General features: G+C 42.3%; 1 protein-coding gene across 32 annotated transcripts in view; it reads right to left on the bottom strand.

The window, feature by feature from the left end:
* Positions 1-15,763, bottom strand: part of PARD3 (par-3 family cell polarity regulator) — an 814,705-nt gene that overhangs the window by 629,104 nt on the left and 169,838 nt on the right. Inside the window, exon 1 of one of the 32 annotated variants that reach the window (XM_036350491.1) lies at positions 2,413-2,493. The exons of the other annotated variants lie outside the window; for them this stretch is intronic. Within the exon in view, the coding sequence (XP_036206384.1) occupies positions 2,413-2,478 (66 nt within the window). The 5' untranslated portion in view covers positions 2,479-2,493. Of the gene's footprint in view, positions 1-2,412; positions 2,494-15,763 lie in introns of those variants that run through there. 32 annotated transcript variants of the gene reach the window in all.

Raw genomic sequence — 15,763 nt, 5'->3', positions numbered from 1 at the left:
AGAAGCACAGAACAATTGGGGAGGAAAAAAGCATGTGAAATAAGCAAGAGAGAGAAGGCCAGAAACAAATTAATGTAAGGAGAAGAAACAGAAAAAGTTAACCTAAGAAAATATAAAATGATTCTCTCCTAAAAAATGCAACTGTATTTTATGGGCATCAAATATTCAAGTTCACAGGCATGAAATACTCAAATCCCATAAATGTAGACATGTCTACACATATCTAAAACTTTTACCTACTGAAAAACTTTGGCAAAATATATCTGTATCGATACGTGTACAATATAACACACACACACACATTTATTGCACCCCACCATTCTTATACTGAAAAAAAACAGTGGCAATTCAAAGTCCACAGAATACAATGGCTGTATTAATCTGGTAGACAAAGAAAATAAAAAAATAATTTGAACATTGTGGGGAGGAAAGATGGAGAGTAAACATAACTAGGCTATATGATTCTTCATTTAAAATGCAGTCATTTACCAGAATTCAGAACTGATTAAGAAATATTTGACTGAAATTTAACAACAATTAAAACTCAACAGGAAGTCATGAAGCTACCATTAAGGACTTGTCATGCTTTCTTTTTTACTACATATTAAAATTATACCAATAATTAAGATAAAATATGAATAAAATTTCAATAAATACATATCTATCAACATTTGAATCTACAAACAAAATGAACAAGCAGAACAGACTCATAGATACAGAGAACTTTTTGTTGCTTGCCAGGTGGGAAAGGGGTTGGGGGGAGGGAGGAGTGAAGAGTTTAAGAAATACACATTACTTGTTACACAATAGTCATCATGGGGATGAAAATACTACATAGGGAATATAATAAATAATATTCTAATAACTAGGCGTGGTGCTGGATGGGTGCAGGATTTATTGTAATGACCATATATTAAGTTATGTAATGTCTGGTCACTGGAGTGTACAAAAAAAATAAAATAAAATTTTACCAAAAATTAGATTTGCTCCCTAAATTCGTAAGTAGTAAAATTTCATTTATAAAACTCAAATCAATTTTTGGGCAGGGATCAAAATAGGGAAATCAAGCCATGTTTTAGGATTATTCCCCATATTGATAAGTGGCTAACTATAAAATGTTCAGTACATCTACGTAATCGGAGACAGTTATGTCATCTGAGATACCTTACAAATGCTATTAAGACACCTTTAATAATTTTAATGACAACATTCTAAAATAAAATATAACTATTTTCACATCACAGACCTATTTCCTCTGGAAAGCACCACAGCCACAGTCTTGCCCTAGGTTCCTGCAATTATGCTCTATCACAACCTGGCAGTGACCTCTGCTGGATATTCTGTGAATAACACCCTAAAAATACAAAAGTATTGACTTTCATTTCTGAGTATTTTGAAATAAAAATACCACAGAACAGCTCAATTATTTAGTCTTATAACAGCCCCCTCAACCTGGTTTTACAAAACAGCTGAAAGAAAAGCTTGGGCTTTCAGTGGGTTGGTTTTCTTTGATTTGGAAATCAGTTATAAACTGATTTATAACAATCCACAAACATCTTTTTCTTTGTATTCATGATTCAGAATTCTCCTTCCAGGGAAAATAAAATAAATTATTTCATAATTCTTAGAAGAGAAATATGAAATATTAAGTATGATTATATTAAGTTACTTTAAATAATATTTCTTACTAGGTTTAAAGTCCTCATGCCTTTTAGCATATTTAAAATGTTCTCTGGTTTCAAATTCATTCTAGTTATGAAACAAGATATAATTAGGCATAAAATGGTTAAATAAAGTTGATACAAAACCTCTGAAGAAATGTGCACAGGAAAATAAAGTATATATTATGACCACCACTCCTTTTAATACTCATAGGAACATGCTTTTCAACCAGTGATGTTCAACCATTTCATCTCATGGCACACACAAACTAATTACTAAAATGCTAAAGCACACTAAAAAATATATTTTATGACAGTCTTACCAAAAAATGGGTATAATTTTGATTCATTCACACTAGACGGCTATTGTGTTGGCTGTTGTCATTTTTTTATTTGACCATCTAAAGGAAAAGAGGTCAGTGCCCCTGACTAGCCAGATACTGCATGTTTTAAAAATTCTTTCAGCACACTGGTTGAAAATGGCTGTTTTAAATAAACAAGACTGAAGCAGCCCATCTGTGTGGGGGAGGGTGCAGAGTGAGATCAGATCTAGGCTTCTCCACTCAGCAGGAGCCTCTGTTTCCTCAACTGTAAAGCAGAGGAAACAACAGTGACAGATCAAGTTATTATGAGAATCCACATATATACCTCGCCAAGCATGTATCTCAACCTTGACAAACACTAGACTTTATATGAGAACATCCATATGGAGAGACGACAAACGACAGACAACAGACGTCCCTCCACTTACCTCCACAAAACATTCCAAGGTTCTATGTTGAGGGCCGAAGTCAATCCTAACCTCTTGGACTAGCATTCTTTGCCTTCCTCTTGTCCAATTTAAGAAAGAACAAGGTGAGTTGCAGTAATTAACATAGATACTGCTCAAGACAGTGAGGGACCCAGAAGTATCCCTGCCCATCCTGGCCCAGGAGGTTTCATAATTCTAGGTGCCCTCAAAAATCCTCCACCAAAAGGCATTTGTAGTGAGGATAATTTGAGAACATCAATCCAGATTTTAAATGTACACTCCCCTTGATCCAGCAATTCCATGGCCAGTTATATATTCTGCAAAATATATTCAAACAAGTTCAATACAGTGTTGTTTTTTACGGAGAAAAAAGAGGATGAAGACAGAAACCGTGACATTGCATAAATACGGAATACTCTGTGATCACTGAAAAGAACAGAATGTGCTCATCAAGAAAGAGACCCAAATTACGTTTAGTTTACCTGCAGAAGCCTTTCTGTAAACTTAAATTTTCTATAGCAATGCACCATGAAAAATGTTATTCATGATTAATTGTGGGGATTGAAATGGAAATGGAAATGGAAATGGTAGGGCACTTCTATCTTCTTCCTTACCTTCTCCGGTGATGTATGACTTCATCATCATGAGCACACTGTATTTTATAATTACACAAAGTCCAAAACTGAATTCTTACCTGTGTTAAAAATATCTGAAGCCAATGAGGAAACAACAGAAGCCGAAGCTGCCATGCAATGAAATCAGCCAAGCTGTACTCAGGCCCGCCAGAGCTCAGAGAGGCTGTGTGGTAGTAAGGTTTGGGCCAGTCTTTGCCTCTTCAGCAGAAGGCATAGTCCTCCCTGGGCTAACTTCTGAACAGAAGGAATCTAAGAGTACTTGAGTTCTATATTCTAGTCCAATCTTTCACTTAACAGTGGAGGTTAAGTAATGATAACATGCACTACATAAGAGTCTCAGGGCCTCTAGATTCTCCTTAGAAGATCGTGTCCTGGAGAAAGTGGGCATGCACAGGAAACAGAGGACAGCAGGGCCATTCAGAAAACATACTGCCCTCCCCCTTCCTCCCGCACCCCTGGCTCCAAGGGCCTTGGGCCTTGTATGCCCATGGGTGGGTGGCCATGAAAAGTGCTGGGCAAGCTTGGATGCAATTCCTCACCTCTGTGTCTGCCACCTTGTCTATAAAACAGAACAATGAAACACTGCTGGTAGGCAGGTGCCTCCTGGGAACGGCTCAGCAGGTGATCACTGACTGAACCTTAATCCTGCCCTGTGTAACATTAAGAGTATGTCTATGGTGTGTTGAGAGGAGGGGAAAGGAGGGCAAGATGTGCTGGTCATGTGCTCAAAAGAAACAGAGAAGTACTGAGGTCCCACCTACAGCTGGGCAGACACCTACAGGAGCAAGTGTCCTTGGCTGGCAAGCATATAGAAGCCCTTTCCCACACAGCAGTGAAAAAGACTGAGTGGCACTGCATAAGTTCCATACAAATACCAATCGTTTCTTGAGAGACCCCTGTGTCTAGGCCCCAGCACCCACCCAATGGTCCCAGCCTTTCCTGCCTCCTCCAACCCTGGCACTGAGAATTGTCTCTCACTGCCTCTGTATCATCCACCTGTCTCTCCACCCATCTTTCCAGCTACCCTGTAAATACGTTCAGCTATCACCAAACTTCCCAAAATTATTCTTTTGCTTTCAACTCCCTCCCCCAAAACCAACCTGGGCTGGATCCTCTTCCCTCTTCAGCCACAACCCTACTCAGCCATATCCCACTCTGCAATTTTGAATTCCTCACCTGCCCTTCCCTCTGCAGACATGTTGCCACGGCTTGTTCTCCCCTTGTCCACTCCCAGCAGAGGATCCAGCTCTCCACAGGACCTCCATCCTCAAGAACACCTCAGCGGGTGCCCACCCACAGGGGCTGGCCTTGAATGCTAGAGGCCCTCTTACCTTCATACCCCCTACACTCTCCCTAGACAATTGCTTCTGTTCCTTGGTCATACCCAAGGTAATTTCTCCAGCCCAGATTTCTCCTCTGAGCCCCAAATCTAATGACCTGCTCAATATAGAAATTTGAGGGCCACACGGCATATCCACTCACAGAGTGTCCAAATCTCCCCTTGTGATCACCCCCATGGGTTCAATCTCATCCCGTTCTCTGTTGCACCAGCCAGAAACCTTGAGGCCAAAAAGGCCGACACCCTTCTCTCCTAAGCCATGGAGGAGTCATTCACCAAGACCTGTCAATTCCCCTCCTGAATGGCATCACTCTCAAATTCATCCTCTTCCCTCTCCTCTTCTCTCTCTAGATCCAGGAACCTCTTAATTGGCTTAATGACCTGCAATGGAGTTGGATGTTAAAACACACATCTGGCCACTCACTTATAAACCCCTCAATGGCTCCCTGCGATCTTATAATTGATCCAGAAACCTTAATATGCCTAGAAGGGCCTGAAATGTGTTACCAGCAGAGAAAACAGAATCAGCCTATCTAAAACAACATTCCACACCTCTGGCCACTATGTCCCTACCCTGTTTACTCAAGTCATCCACACTTAGCACCTCCTGATGTGCTGTTGTCTATTGCATTAATGCTCATTGTCTACCTTCATAATATAAATATCACAAGCACAGAAACTTGGCTTTTTCACTGTGCTGAGCAAAGCAGGTGCTGAGTGGATGGACTATCTCAGCCACAATCACTACCTCACCTGGAGTCTCCAACTCTGCTGCCCTTCCCAGCCCCAACAGGACAGAACCTACCCTCTATCCTCCCTTGGACACCTCCCGCTTCCGGCTTCCCTTCCCTTGTCCTTCACCTGGCAACTACTTTCCAATACTTTGGTTTAAAAATAGCCAACTTGAGGACAGCTTTGCTGACGAGCCAGGATGCAGTTGAGTGTGCGTTTACCTGTCCTAACAGTACAGCTTCAGCTACATATAAGCAACACTCGGTTAGCGATGGTCACGTGTGAGCTCCATTATGCCAGGGGTTATGTGTCCTCCATACTGAGTGGGGTTTATCTGGTGTCTCTTCCCCCAACCCCCTCCCCCACCACCACACACACACACACACACACACACACACACACACACACACACAGCTCATATACAGGAAGAGTTCAGGGCAATTAGGCAAGAAAAAGAAATAGGGAGAACCAAGATGGCGGCATAGGTTAACGCCGGAGTTTGCTGCTTTGAACAACTACTTCAAAAGTGAAACCAAAAAATGGAAGGGACATCACCCAGAACCACAGGAACGCTGGCTGAGTGGAAGTCCTACAACTAGGAGGAAAGAGAAACGCATACGGACACTCAGAGGAGGCACAGTGCTGAAGTCAAATTCTGAGGTGCGGAGTGCGCGGAGCGGGCTGGCGGCGGAGGGCGCGGTTGGCGTTTTCAATCTGGAGGGAGTCGCAGAATCTGAGCTCCAGATCCCGGCGAGTCTTTAGGGACCCAGACTCAAACGGGAGAAGCGGGACTGTCTGGCTTCGGTCAGAGCAAGTGCAGCTTTCTCTCTGAGCTTTGCAGCGGGTGCTGGGACTCTGAGAGGCAGAGCCCCTGGGGACAGGACTGAGATCCACCATAACTGCTCTCTCCGGCCCACCCTGTTGATCCTGTGCGACCCGCCCCGCCCAAGCCCTGCACACAGGCATTTGCCGGATAGCCTCAGGCAAAGGCTAGATTAGCACCTCCCTAGAGGACAGAAGTTCTCTCACTGCTGACACAGCTGATTCTCATAGCCACTTGGCCTGGAGGTCAAACCCTCCCTGGAATTAGCTACAACAATCAAGATTTAACTATAAGACTGCGCACAAAGACCACTAGGGGGTGCACCAAGGAAGCATAACAAAATGCGGAGACAAAGAAACAGGACAAAATTGTCAATGGAAGATATAGAGTTCAGAACCACACTTTTAAGGTCTCTCAAGAACTGTTTAGAAGCCGCCGATAAACTTAATGAGATCTACAAGAAAACTAATGAGACCCTCGATCTTATATTGGGGAACCAACTAGAAATTAAGCATACACGGACTGAAATAACGAATATTATACAGACTCCCGACAGCAGACCAGAGGAGCGCAAGAATCAAGTCAATGATTTGAAATGCGAGGAAGCAAAAAACACCCAACCGGAAAAGCAAAATGAAAAAAGAATCAAAAAATGCGAGGATAGTGTAAGGAGCCTCTGGGACAGCTTCAAGCGTACCAACATCAGAATTATAGGGGTGCCAGAAGATGAGAGAGAGCAAGATATTGAAAACCTATTTGAAGAAATAATGACAGAAAACTTCCCCCACCTGGTGAAAGAAATGGACTTACAGGTCCAAGAAGCGCAGAGAACCCCAAACAAAAGGAATCCAAAGAGGACCACACCAAGACACATCATAATTAAAATGCCAAGAGCAAAAGATAAAGAGAGAATCTTAAAAACAGCAAGAGAAAGAAACTCAGTTACCTACAAGGGAATACCCATACGACTGTCAGCTGATTTCTCAACAGAAACTTTGCAGGCCAGAAGGGAGTGGCAAGAAATAGTCAAAGTGATGAATACCAAGAACCTACAACCAAGATTACTTTATCCAGCAAAGCTATCATTCAGAATTGAACGTCAGATAAAGAGCTTCACAGATAAGGAAAAGCTAAAGGAGTTCATCACCACCAAACCAGGATTATATGAAATGCTGAAAGGTATCCTTTAAGAAGAGGAAGAAGAAGAAAAAGGTAAAGATACAATTTATGAACAACAAATATGCATCTATCAACAAGTGAATCTAAGAATCAAGTGAATAAATAATCTGATGAACAGAATGAACTGTCGATTATAATAGAATCAGGGACATAGAAAGGGAATGGACTGACTATTCCTGGGGGGGAAAGGGGTGTGGGAGATGCGGGAAGAGACTGGACAAAAATCGTGCACCTATGGATGAGGACAGTGGGTGGGGAGTGAGGGCGGAGGGTGGGGCGGGAACTGGGAGGAGGGGAGTTATGGGGGGAAAAAAAAAGAGGAACAAATGTAATAATCTCAACAATAAAGATTTAATTAAAAAAAAAAGAAAAAGAAATAAAAGACATCCAAATTAGGAAGGAAAAAGTAAAATTATCTCTGTGTACAGATGACATTGAAAGGAATTTGAGACAAGGATAGGCAGGTTTAGGGAATAAAGAGGGTCCATGGGAGAGCAATGCATATATGAAGGGCAGAAATACCTCCAAGCTACCAAAATGCTTATCATACTCTCACAGAGGATAGGGAAAAGTCATCGGATATGGGAAAGGGAAACATATTTTCACAGAGGATAGAGGAATGTTGCACGAAGGAGAGAGAAGGAGAGGAGCACCATGTGGGTTTTGGACTTTGAAGCTGATGTCCTGCAAAAGAGTCATAAAATGGGGAAGAGGTCTAATTAGAAGGAAGCATAGATTGACAAAGAACTTCCAGCTTTTAAAACCTTAGAAAAAGGGGCTTAGTTGGTTACCCCCTTGGGAACCTCTCCCTATGTGGGAGTTTGTATTTGCTTCCAATAAATTTCCACACTTTTAGTAACAAGCCGTGAGTTTATTCTTCAAAGTTCGTGAGGACAAGGACCAATGGAAAAATCTGCACCCTGAACCCCACGTTTCAACATGATACTATATATACTATATATAGAAAACTTTAAAGACTTCACAAACAAAACAGTACAAATAAGCAACTCAGTAAAGTTGCAGGATACAAAATCAACACACAAAAATTAGTTTTATTTCTATACATTAACAAGCTATCTGAAAAAGAAATAATCCAATTTATAATAGCATCAAAAACTTTTAACCAAGGAGGTGAAAGATCTGTACACTGAAAACTTTAAGACAATGATTTTTTTAAAAATTGAAGACACTAATAAATTGGAAGAATGAATACAATTAAAATGTCCATACCACCCAAAGCTGTCTATAGATTCAATGCAATTCCTATCAAAATTCCAATGGCATCTTCCACAGAAATAGAATAAACAATCCTAAAATTCGTGTGGACCCACCAAGATCCTGGATAGCCAAAGCAATCTTGAGAAAGAAGAATAAAGCTGAAGGTGTAGGAAATGGACCTCTATGAGCCATCTCCAGCATGGTCGGCTTTTGATGGAATTTGCTGAATTTCCCGAGGGCAAAGAGAATGTAGGGGGGAGGGAAGAGGAACTTAGAACTGTGCACATGGGCCAGCATCATGATGGAAACCCCTGAGGCATCTGCCACAGCTAGGCAGGGGAAGTGGAGGCAGCTAGAAAGGCCTCAGCCCAATTTTTTTAAATGGCCCAATGGGAGGCAACCCCATAGTGCTCAGCTAATGAGCAACCGGAGGAGGGACTAAATAAATAGACTATGTTCTCTGCCTCAGGAATGCCTGTTTACTGGGATGGACACCCACTCTCGAGAATGTATTCAAAGTCTCGTTTTCACCATACTTCTGTCTCTGAGTCCGTTATTTGAATTCTGACGGGTGATCTTTTCTCCCAGAGGCATCACACCTCTTGATATCAAACTATACTACAAACCTATAATAATCAAGACAGTATTGTACCTGCATAAAAACAGACACATAAACTAATGAAACAGAATCAAGAGTTCAAAACTAAACCCTCATATACACAAGGTAATATTTGACAAGGGAGCCAAGAATTCAATGGAGGAGACAGTCTCTTTGATAAATGGTATTGGGGAAACCGAATATTCACATGCAAAAGAATGAAATTGGACCACTACCTTACATCACTCACAAAAATTAACTCAAAATAGAATAAAGACTTAAATATAAGACCTCAAACCATAAAACTACTAGAAGAAAACATAGGAAAAAATATCCTTGTCATCGGTCCTGGCAATGATTTTTTTTTTTTTACACCACAAGCAGCAAAATAAAAATAAGTCGAACTACATCAAATTAAAAAGCTTCCACAGAGCAAATGAAATAATCAACAAAATAAAAGGCAATGTATAGAATAAGAGAAGATATCTGCAAACCCGGTATCTGATAAGAGGTTAATATCCAAAACACATAAGGAATTCATACAAGTCAATAATAAAAAATAAAATAATAACCCGATCAAAAATGGGCAAAGGATAAGAACAGACATTTTCCCAAAGAAGACATACAAATGACCAAAAGGTACATGAAAAGGTGATCAACATCACTAATCATGGGGGAAATGCATACCCAAACTACAATGAGACATCATCTCATCCCTGTTCATTAAAAAGAGGAGAGAGAAATGCTGATGAAGATGTGGAAAAAGGGGAAGCCTCGTGCACTGTTTGTGGGAATATAAATTGGTTCAACCACTAAGGAAAATAGTATGGAGATTTTTTAAGAAATTAAAACTAGAACCACCATGTAATCCAGCAATTCCACTTCTGGGTATATCTCTGAAGATATGGAAACAATCTAAGTGCCTGCCAATGGATAAAGTAAATATCACACACACACACACATTATTCAACTGTGAAAAGGAAATCCTGCCATTTGAAAATCCATGAACCTTGAGGGCATTATGCTAAATAAAGCAAGTCACACAAAGACAAATAGGTTCTCACAGATGTAAAATCTACGAAATGGGAACTAACAGAAAAAGAGTTGACAGATGGTTGCAGAGGCTCAGAAGTGGGGACAATGGATGAAAGAATACAAACCTTTACAAGATGAATAACTTCTGGGGATGTAATGTACATGGTGACTATAGTAAACAATACTACAGGAGTGGGCAAAAGTAGGTTTACAGTTATAATACAAATAAATAATACAATAATAAATAATAATACAAGAATAAACTGTTTCCCATATTGGCAACTGTAAATCTACTTTTGCCCACCTCTGTATATTGTATACTTAAAATTTGCTAAGTGAGATCTTAAATGTTCTCACCACATACACATAAAAAGGTCATTCTGTGAGGTAGAAAAGTGTGAATTAAACTTTTCGTGGTAAACATTACACAATACATACATGTATCAAATCATCATGTTGTACACCTTAGACTTACACAATGTCGTACGTTAATTACATCTCAATAAAACTGGGCTTGGGAGAAAACGCTCAAAGAACATCTGTACAGTGAGTGAATAAGACATTCTATGACTTTACAGTCTAAATAAATAAGTCAAATGTGCACAAAAGCTTTCTCTTCTTCTGTTTGTGCATTGATATTTATAAATATACTACCACTGGAAAGAGCTTAATTCAGGGCCCTATATTTTAAAATAACATCATTTCTCTTGTAAATCTAAAAAAGGACTACAGAACATACAGAAGTAAAGGACTCCATGCAGGGATGTACATGTGTGCGTGCGTGTGTGTGTGTGTGTGTCTGTGTTTCAGATTTTATTCCATTCACTGCCTACATAATTTTTTTAGGCAGCAAAACATTGTAAAGCTGTCCACGGTGTCTGAATATTGAACTCTGAAACAAACAAACAATATTCAAAACCATGTCTCTGTGCCTTTTGAGGCTTCCAGAGTCAAGCCTAAGAGTGAAGCCCAGAGGAGACATCTGCCTTCCAGCTGAAAACCCATAAACTATGGAAGGACCCAAAGGACACGAACAAGGATATTTTTTCCCCATTGATTTCTAGAGAGAGTGGAAGGAGAGGGAAAGAGAGAGAGAGAGAAACATGGATGTGAGAGAGGCACATGGATTGGTTGTCTCCCACATGAGCCCTGACCAGTGGCAGGGAATCAAGCCTGTACCTGAGGTACATGCCCTTGACCGGAATCAAACCCTGGATCTTTCAGTCCTCAAGCCACTGAATAAAACTGGCTGGGGCAGGACACAAAGTCTTTACCCAGCTCAGTGGGAGTTTATCAAGCTTAATATTTTAAAACTCCTTCGTACAAGTAGCAGCTAAGTGCCGATGGCCGAGCTCTGACTGTTCACATCTCTGGTGAACAGGTGTATTCTCTGGTGTTACAGTGCGGACATGGCCAAGAGCAGCTAAAGAGAGGAGTCATTTTCAAAGTTCTAGGCACACTAAGTGCTTCACACATCACTAGTGCACATGGGATCCTGAGATTCTTCTTGGCAACTTATTTCAAGAACAAATCTACAGAATGAGGATAACAGTCTGGCTCCAGCTTCTGGAGAATGTCATTTAGCAAGTATGACAACAACCATGCAGTCTTAGCATGTGGCCACATCAAATTCATTCAACATGTGCAGCTCAGTTGCACTAGAATTCACAGCGACAAGGAAATTGAAATTAAATTTTATAGTTTACTAGACGCCCGGTGCACAAAAATTTGTGCACTCACTGGGGGGTGAGGGGAGGGGGGGGCATCCGTCAGCCCGTCCTGTGCCCTCTCACAGTCTGGGACCCCTTGGGGGATGACCACCTGCTGGCTTAGGCCCACTCCCTGGGGGGATTGGGCCTAAGCTGGCAGTCAGACATCCCTCTGACAGCCCAGTAGCCCTCGGGGGATGTCCACTTGCCAGCGGGGAGCAGGCCTAAGCTGCAGTCGGACATCCTTAGCGCTGCTGAGGAGGTGGGAGAGGCTCCCCCCACCCACGCTGTACTGGCAGCCGTCAGCTTGGCTTGTGGCTGAGCAGAGCTCCCCCTGTGGGAGCGCACTAACCACCAGGGGGCAGCTCCTGCATTGAGCATCTGCCCCCTGGTGGTCAGTGTGTGTCATAGTGACCAGTCATTCCCAGTCGTTCTGTTGTTAGGGTCAACTTGCATATTACCCTTTTATTATATAGGATAGAGGCCTGGTGCATGGGTGGGGGCTGGCTGGTTTTCCCTGAAGGGTGTCCCGGATCAGGGTGGGGGTCCCGCTGGGGTGCCTGGCCAGCCTGGGTGAGGGGCTGAGGGCTGTTTTCAGACTGGCCACACGCCCTTCAGGGTGGGGGTCCCCGCTGGAGTGCCCAGCCAGCTTGGGTGAGGGGCTGATGGCTGTTTGCAGGCTGGCCACAGCCCCTTCAGGATGGCAGTCCCCACTGGGGTGCCTGGCCAGCCTGGGTGAGGGGCTGATGGCTGTTTGCAGGCTGGCCACAGCCCTTTCAGGATTGGGGTCCCCTCAGGGGTGCCTGGCCAGCCTGGGTGAGGGGCTGATGGCTGTTTGCAGGCTGGCCAAGCCCCCCAGCAAGGACCCTCACCCCATGAGGGTGTGGCCATCTTGGGTGAGGGGCTGATGGCTGTTTGCAGGCTGGCCACAGCCCCCAGCCTCCCAAGCTCCCAATGGAGGCTGGCTGGAAGCAGGTATCTGGGATTTATTTATCTTCTACAGTTGAAACTTTGTTGCCTTGAGCAAAGGCCACAGACGGCCAGGGAAGGCAGGAAGCTTGGCTTCCTCCATCACCGGGGCAACCAAGCCTCCTGCTTGCTCCAGCTTCATGGCTGCCGGCCACCATCTTGGTTGGGTTAATTTGCATATAGTCGCTCTGATTGGCTGGTGGGTGTGGCTTGGGGCGTAGAGGAGGTTTAGTCAATTTGCATGTTTCTCTTTTATTAGATTAGATGAATTTTCCCAATCCTCACCTCAGGACATTTTCATTGAGTTTTATAGGGGGGAGGAGAGGAGGGCATCGCTGTGAGAGAGAAACATTGACTGGTTGCCTTTCATACACACTCCAACCAGGGACAAAACTGTAAACCTAGGTATGTGCCCCTACTAGGAATCAAACCAGCAACCTTTTGTTGTACAGGATAATACTCCAACCAACTGAAACACACCAGCCAGGACCGTAATTTATGAATTTTAAGAAATTGATCTGCTGAAAAAGTGTGGGGCCCTGACCAGAGTACACCAGATACTAAAGGCCCATTTGCCATATGCATGTGCAAGGGCAATGACTCAGCAGTAGCAGTATACACACTGCATAGGCACACCCTTATACAACCTACTTATTTTAATGTAATACAGATGTTACTAATGGGCATGAGGCCTCTTTTGTTTGAGTGAGTATACAAAGTGCCACTGACCAGCCGGTTGTTGGCTGTTTTGTTTGCAATAAATAACCCACCTGCCTACAGCCACTCATGTCTTTTTCCAATTCTCGGTGTCCAAAGAAGGCAAGTCCCTGGCAGAGGAACTTGGACTCAACAATAAGTAAGGGTAAAAAAAATACATATTTTAAATGAGTAAAATGAAGACTAGATATTACACTAAGTTTTCTTGTGGTATTGGGATGCTCACCTAATTTTTCAAGAGATGTCAGATAAGCAGATAGTATAATTTGAAGAAAATTATACTGCATAAAGAACCAAGATAATACGCCCAGCTAGTGTGGCTCGATAGTTGAGCATTGACCTATGAATCAGGAGGTCACAGTTCGATTCCCAGTCAGGGCACATGCCTGGGTTGCAGGCTCGATCCCCATTGTGGGGTGTGCAGAAGGCAGCCAATCAATGACTCTTTCTCACACATCATTGATGTTTCTATCTCCTTTCCCTCTTCATTCTTCTCTGAAATCAATAAAAATATATAGGAAGGAAGGAAGGAAGGAAGGGAGGGAGGGAGGGAGGGAGGGAGGGAGGGAGGGAGGGAGGGAGGGAGGGAGGGAGGGAGGAAGGAAATGGGATTCTAGAATCAACACTGCCACTAAAAGCATCTAAGAATTTTTTGGAAACACATGCTCTCGTGAAGAAATTAATAAACCTAGCTTTAAAAGAGTAGAAATACTGGCCCTGGCAATGGGCTTGCCGTGGGCTCCAGGGTTCTGTCCCTGGAGCTCTGAAGTGCCTCTGTGCAGCTCTCAGTATTCCAATGTCTCTGTCCTCTTAAGGATAAACAGAGACAAGGCTGAAGAATGAGTGCTGGAACCACTCAGCTCTCCTGCCACACCAGCTTCCTCAGCCTCTGCAAGGGACTTGGGGGGGATGGAGGGGGTAACCCCTGGGTGTGAACAGCAGGACCAAGACAACCACTTAGAGTCCCCATGTTCCCAGAACTGATGCCAAGGGGTAACGAGCACAGCATGGCCTCTGGAGCTTGGGCCCCAAATATAGCCCCATGGCCTCTGCCAGATGGCTTTGAACTTGATCTAGACAGGCCTCTTATCTTGGGGGAAGCGGGGAAGGGGAATGGCTGGCATGGCAGCTACCTCTCTCTGTGCTGAACACAGCCTGATTCCTGAAGCCACAGTAAATATTGGATCAGTGAATAAATAAAAATTCTAAGACACTGGGGGTGAGGGGGATGGGGAGGGGTCAAAATATAGGTAGGAGAAGGTTACCAACTAATTAACAGATCTTTAGAGCAAACTATAAAAATGTGTTATTATAGCACGGCCAGTGTGGTTCAGAAGGTCACAGGTTCAATTCCCAGTCAGGGCACATGCCCTGGTTGAGGGCTTGATCCCCAGTAAAAAACCAATAAAACCTATTTTTAAAAAATAGGTTTTAAAAAACCTATAAAACCTATTTTTAAAATGTGTTATTATATTTGACAAGTCTTATTTTTTCTCTGTTATGTAGTTAGTTAGATAGTATTTTATTACTAAGAATAAAACTTTAGGCAAAAATCAGAAATGGAAAAGAATTCTCCAACTGATTACCTTTCAGGACAGTAACTAGGATAATACTGAACCTTGACAAAGTAAACATTATAAGAACTAGGAAATTATCCCCCAAAAGCATAGTGACAGTGCAAAAGTATGGGTTTTTATGAAAGAAGCAAGTTAGAAATACTAAGAATGTGGTTATAAGCTCTAAATTCTTACAGTGGAAAAATAAATTATGTTTTTTGCTGAACCATTATTAATAACTTCTTGTTTTTTGATTAGTGCAGATAAGTGACTACTATTAGCTAAACATTTTATTTGTAACCATATTTAAGTCCAGCAGGTACATGAAAAGAAGACTCTCTTCCCACCTGAAGAGTTTAGAAAATAATGTACTTTTTTATTAAAATTTTGCCCTAAAGCTTTCTCTGCTGTCCAAATAATTTCCCAACTCCTAAGTTTCATCTCTCTCTCCCCTGGGTGTTCTTCCCCATTAAAACATATTTTAATATGTTTACATAATAGCAATGCTATAAAGTGTTATTTCTTATTGAAAAAATGATCATTAATCTCACTTCATACCTCAGAGAGCATAACAGTAACTTGGCAATAAGTTACACAGTATGATCATCATCCACTCACAGCCTGAGAGGAAAGTCCTGTTAGTGTTTTATGTCAATCACAGAACAGTCTTCACAGAAGCACACAGGATTGTTTCTTAGAGAGGAACAGTCCCCAGGTCACATCGCTGATTCTATAGCAGCATGTTCTCTTATATAATTACTGTCTTCCTCTCCAAATTCCCATGCACCTCTTATCTTTGATATTGCCTCCCACAGAGGTATTTATTTTTTGCTTTTATTTA

Source organism: Myotis myotis, unplaced genomic scaffold, assembly GCF_014108235.1.
Source record: "Myotis myotis isolate mMyoMyo1 unplaced genomic scaffold, mMyoMyo1.p scaffold_m19_p_1, whole genome shotgun sequence".
NCBI lineage: Eukaryota > Metazoa > Chordata > Mammalia > Chiroptera > Vespertilionidae > Myotis > Myotis myotis.
The sequence above is the reverse complement of the archived record's forward strand: the minus strand, read 5'-3'. Positions and strand labels throughout refer to the sequence as shown.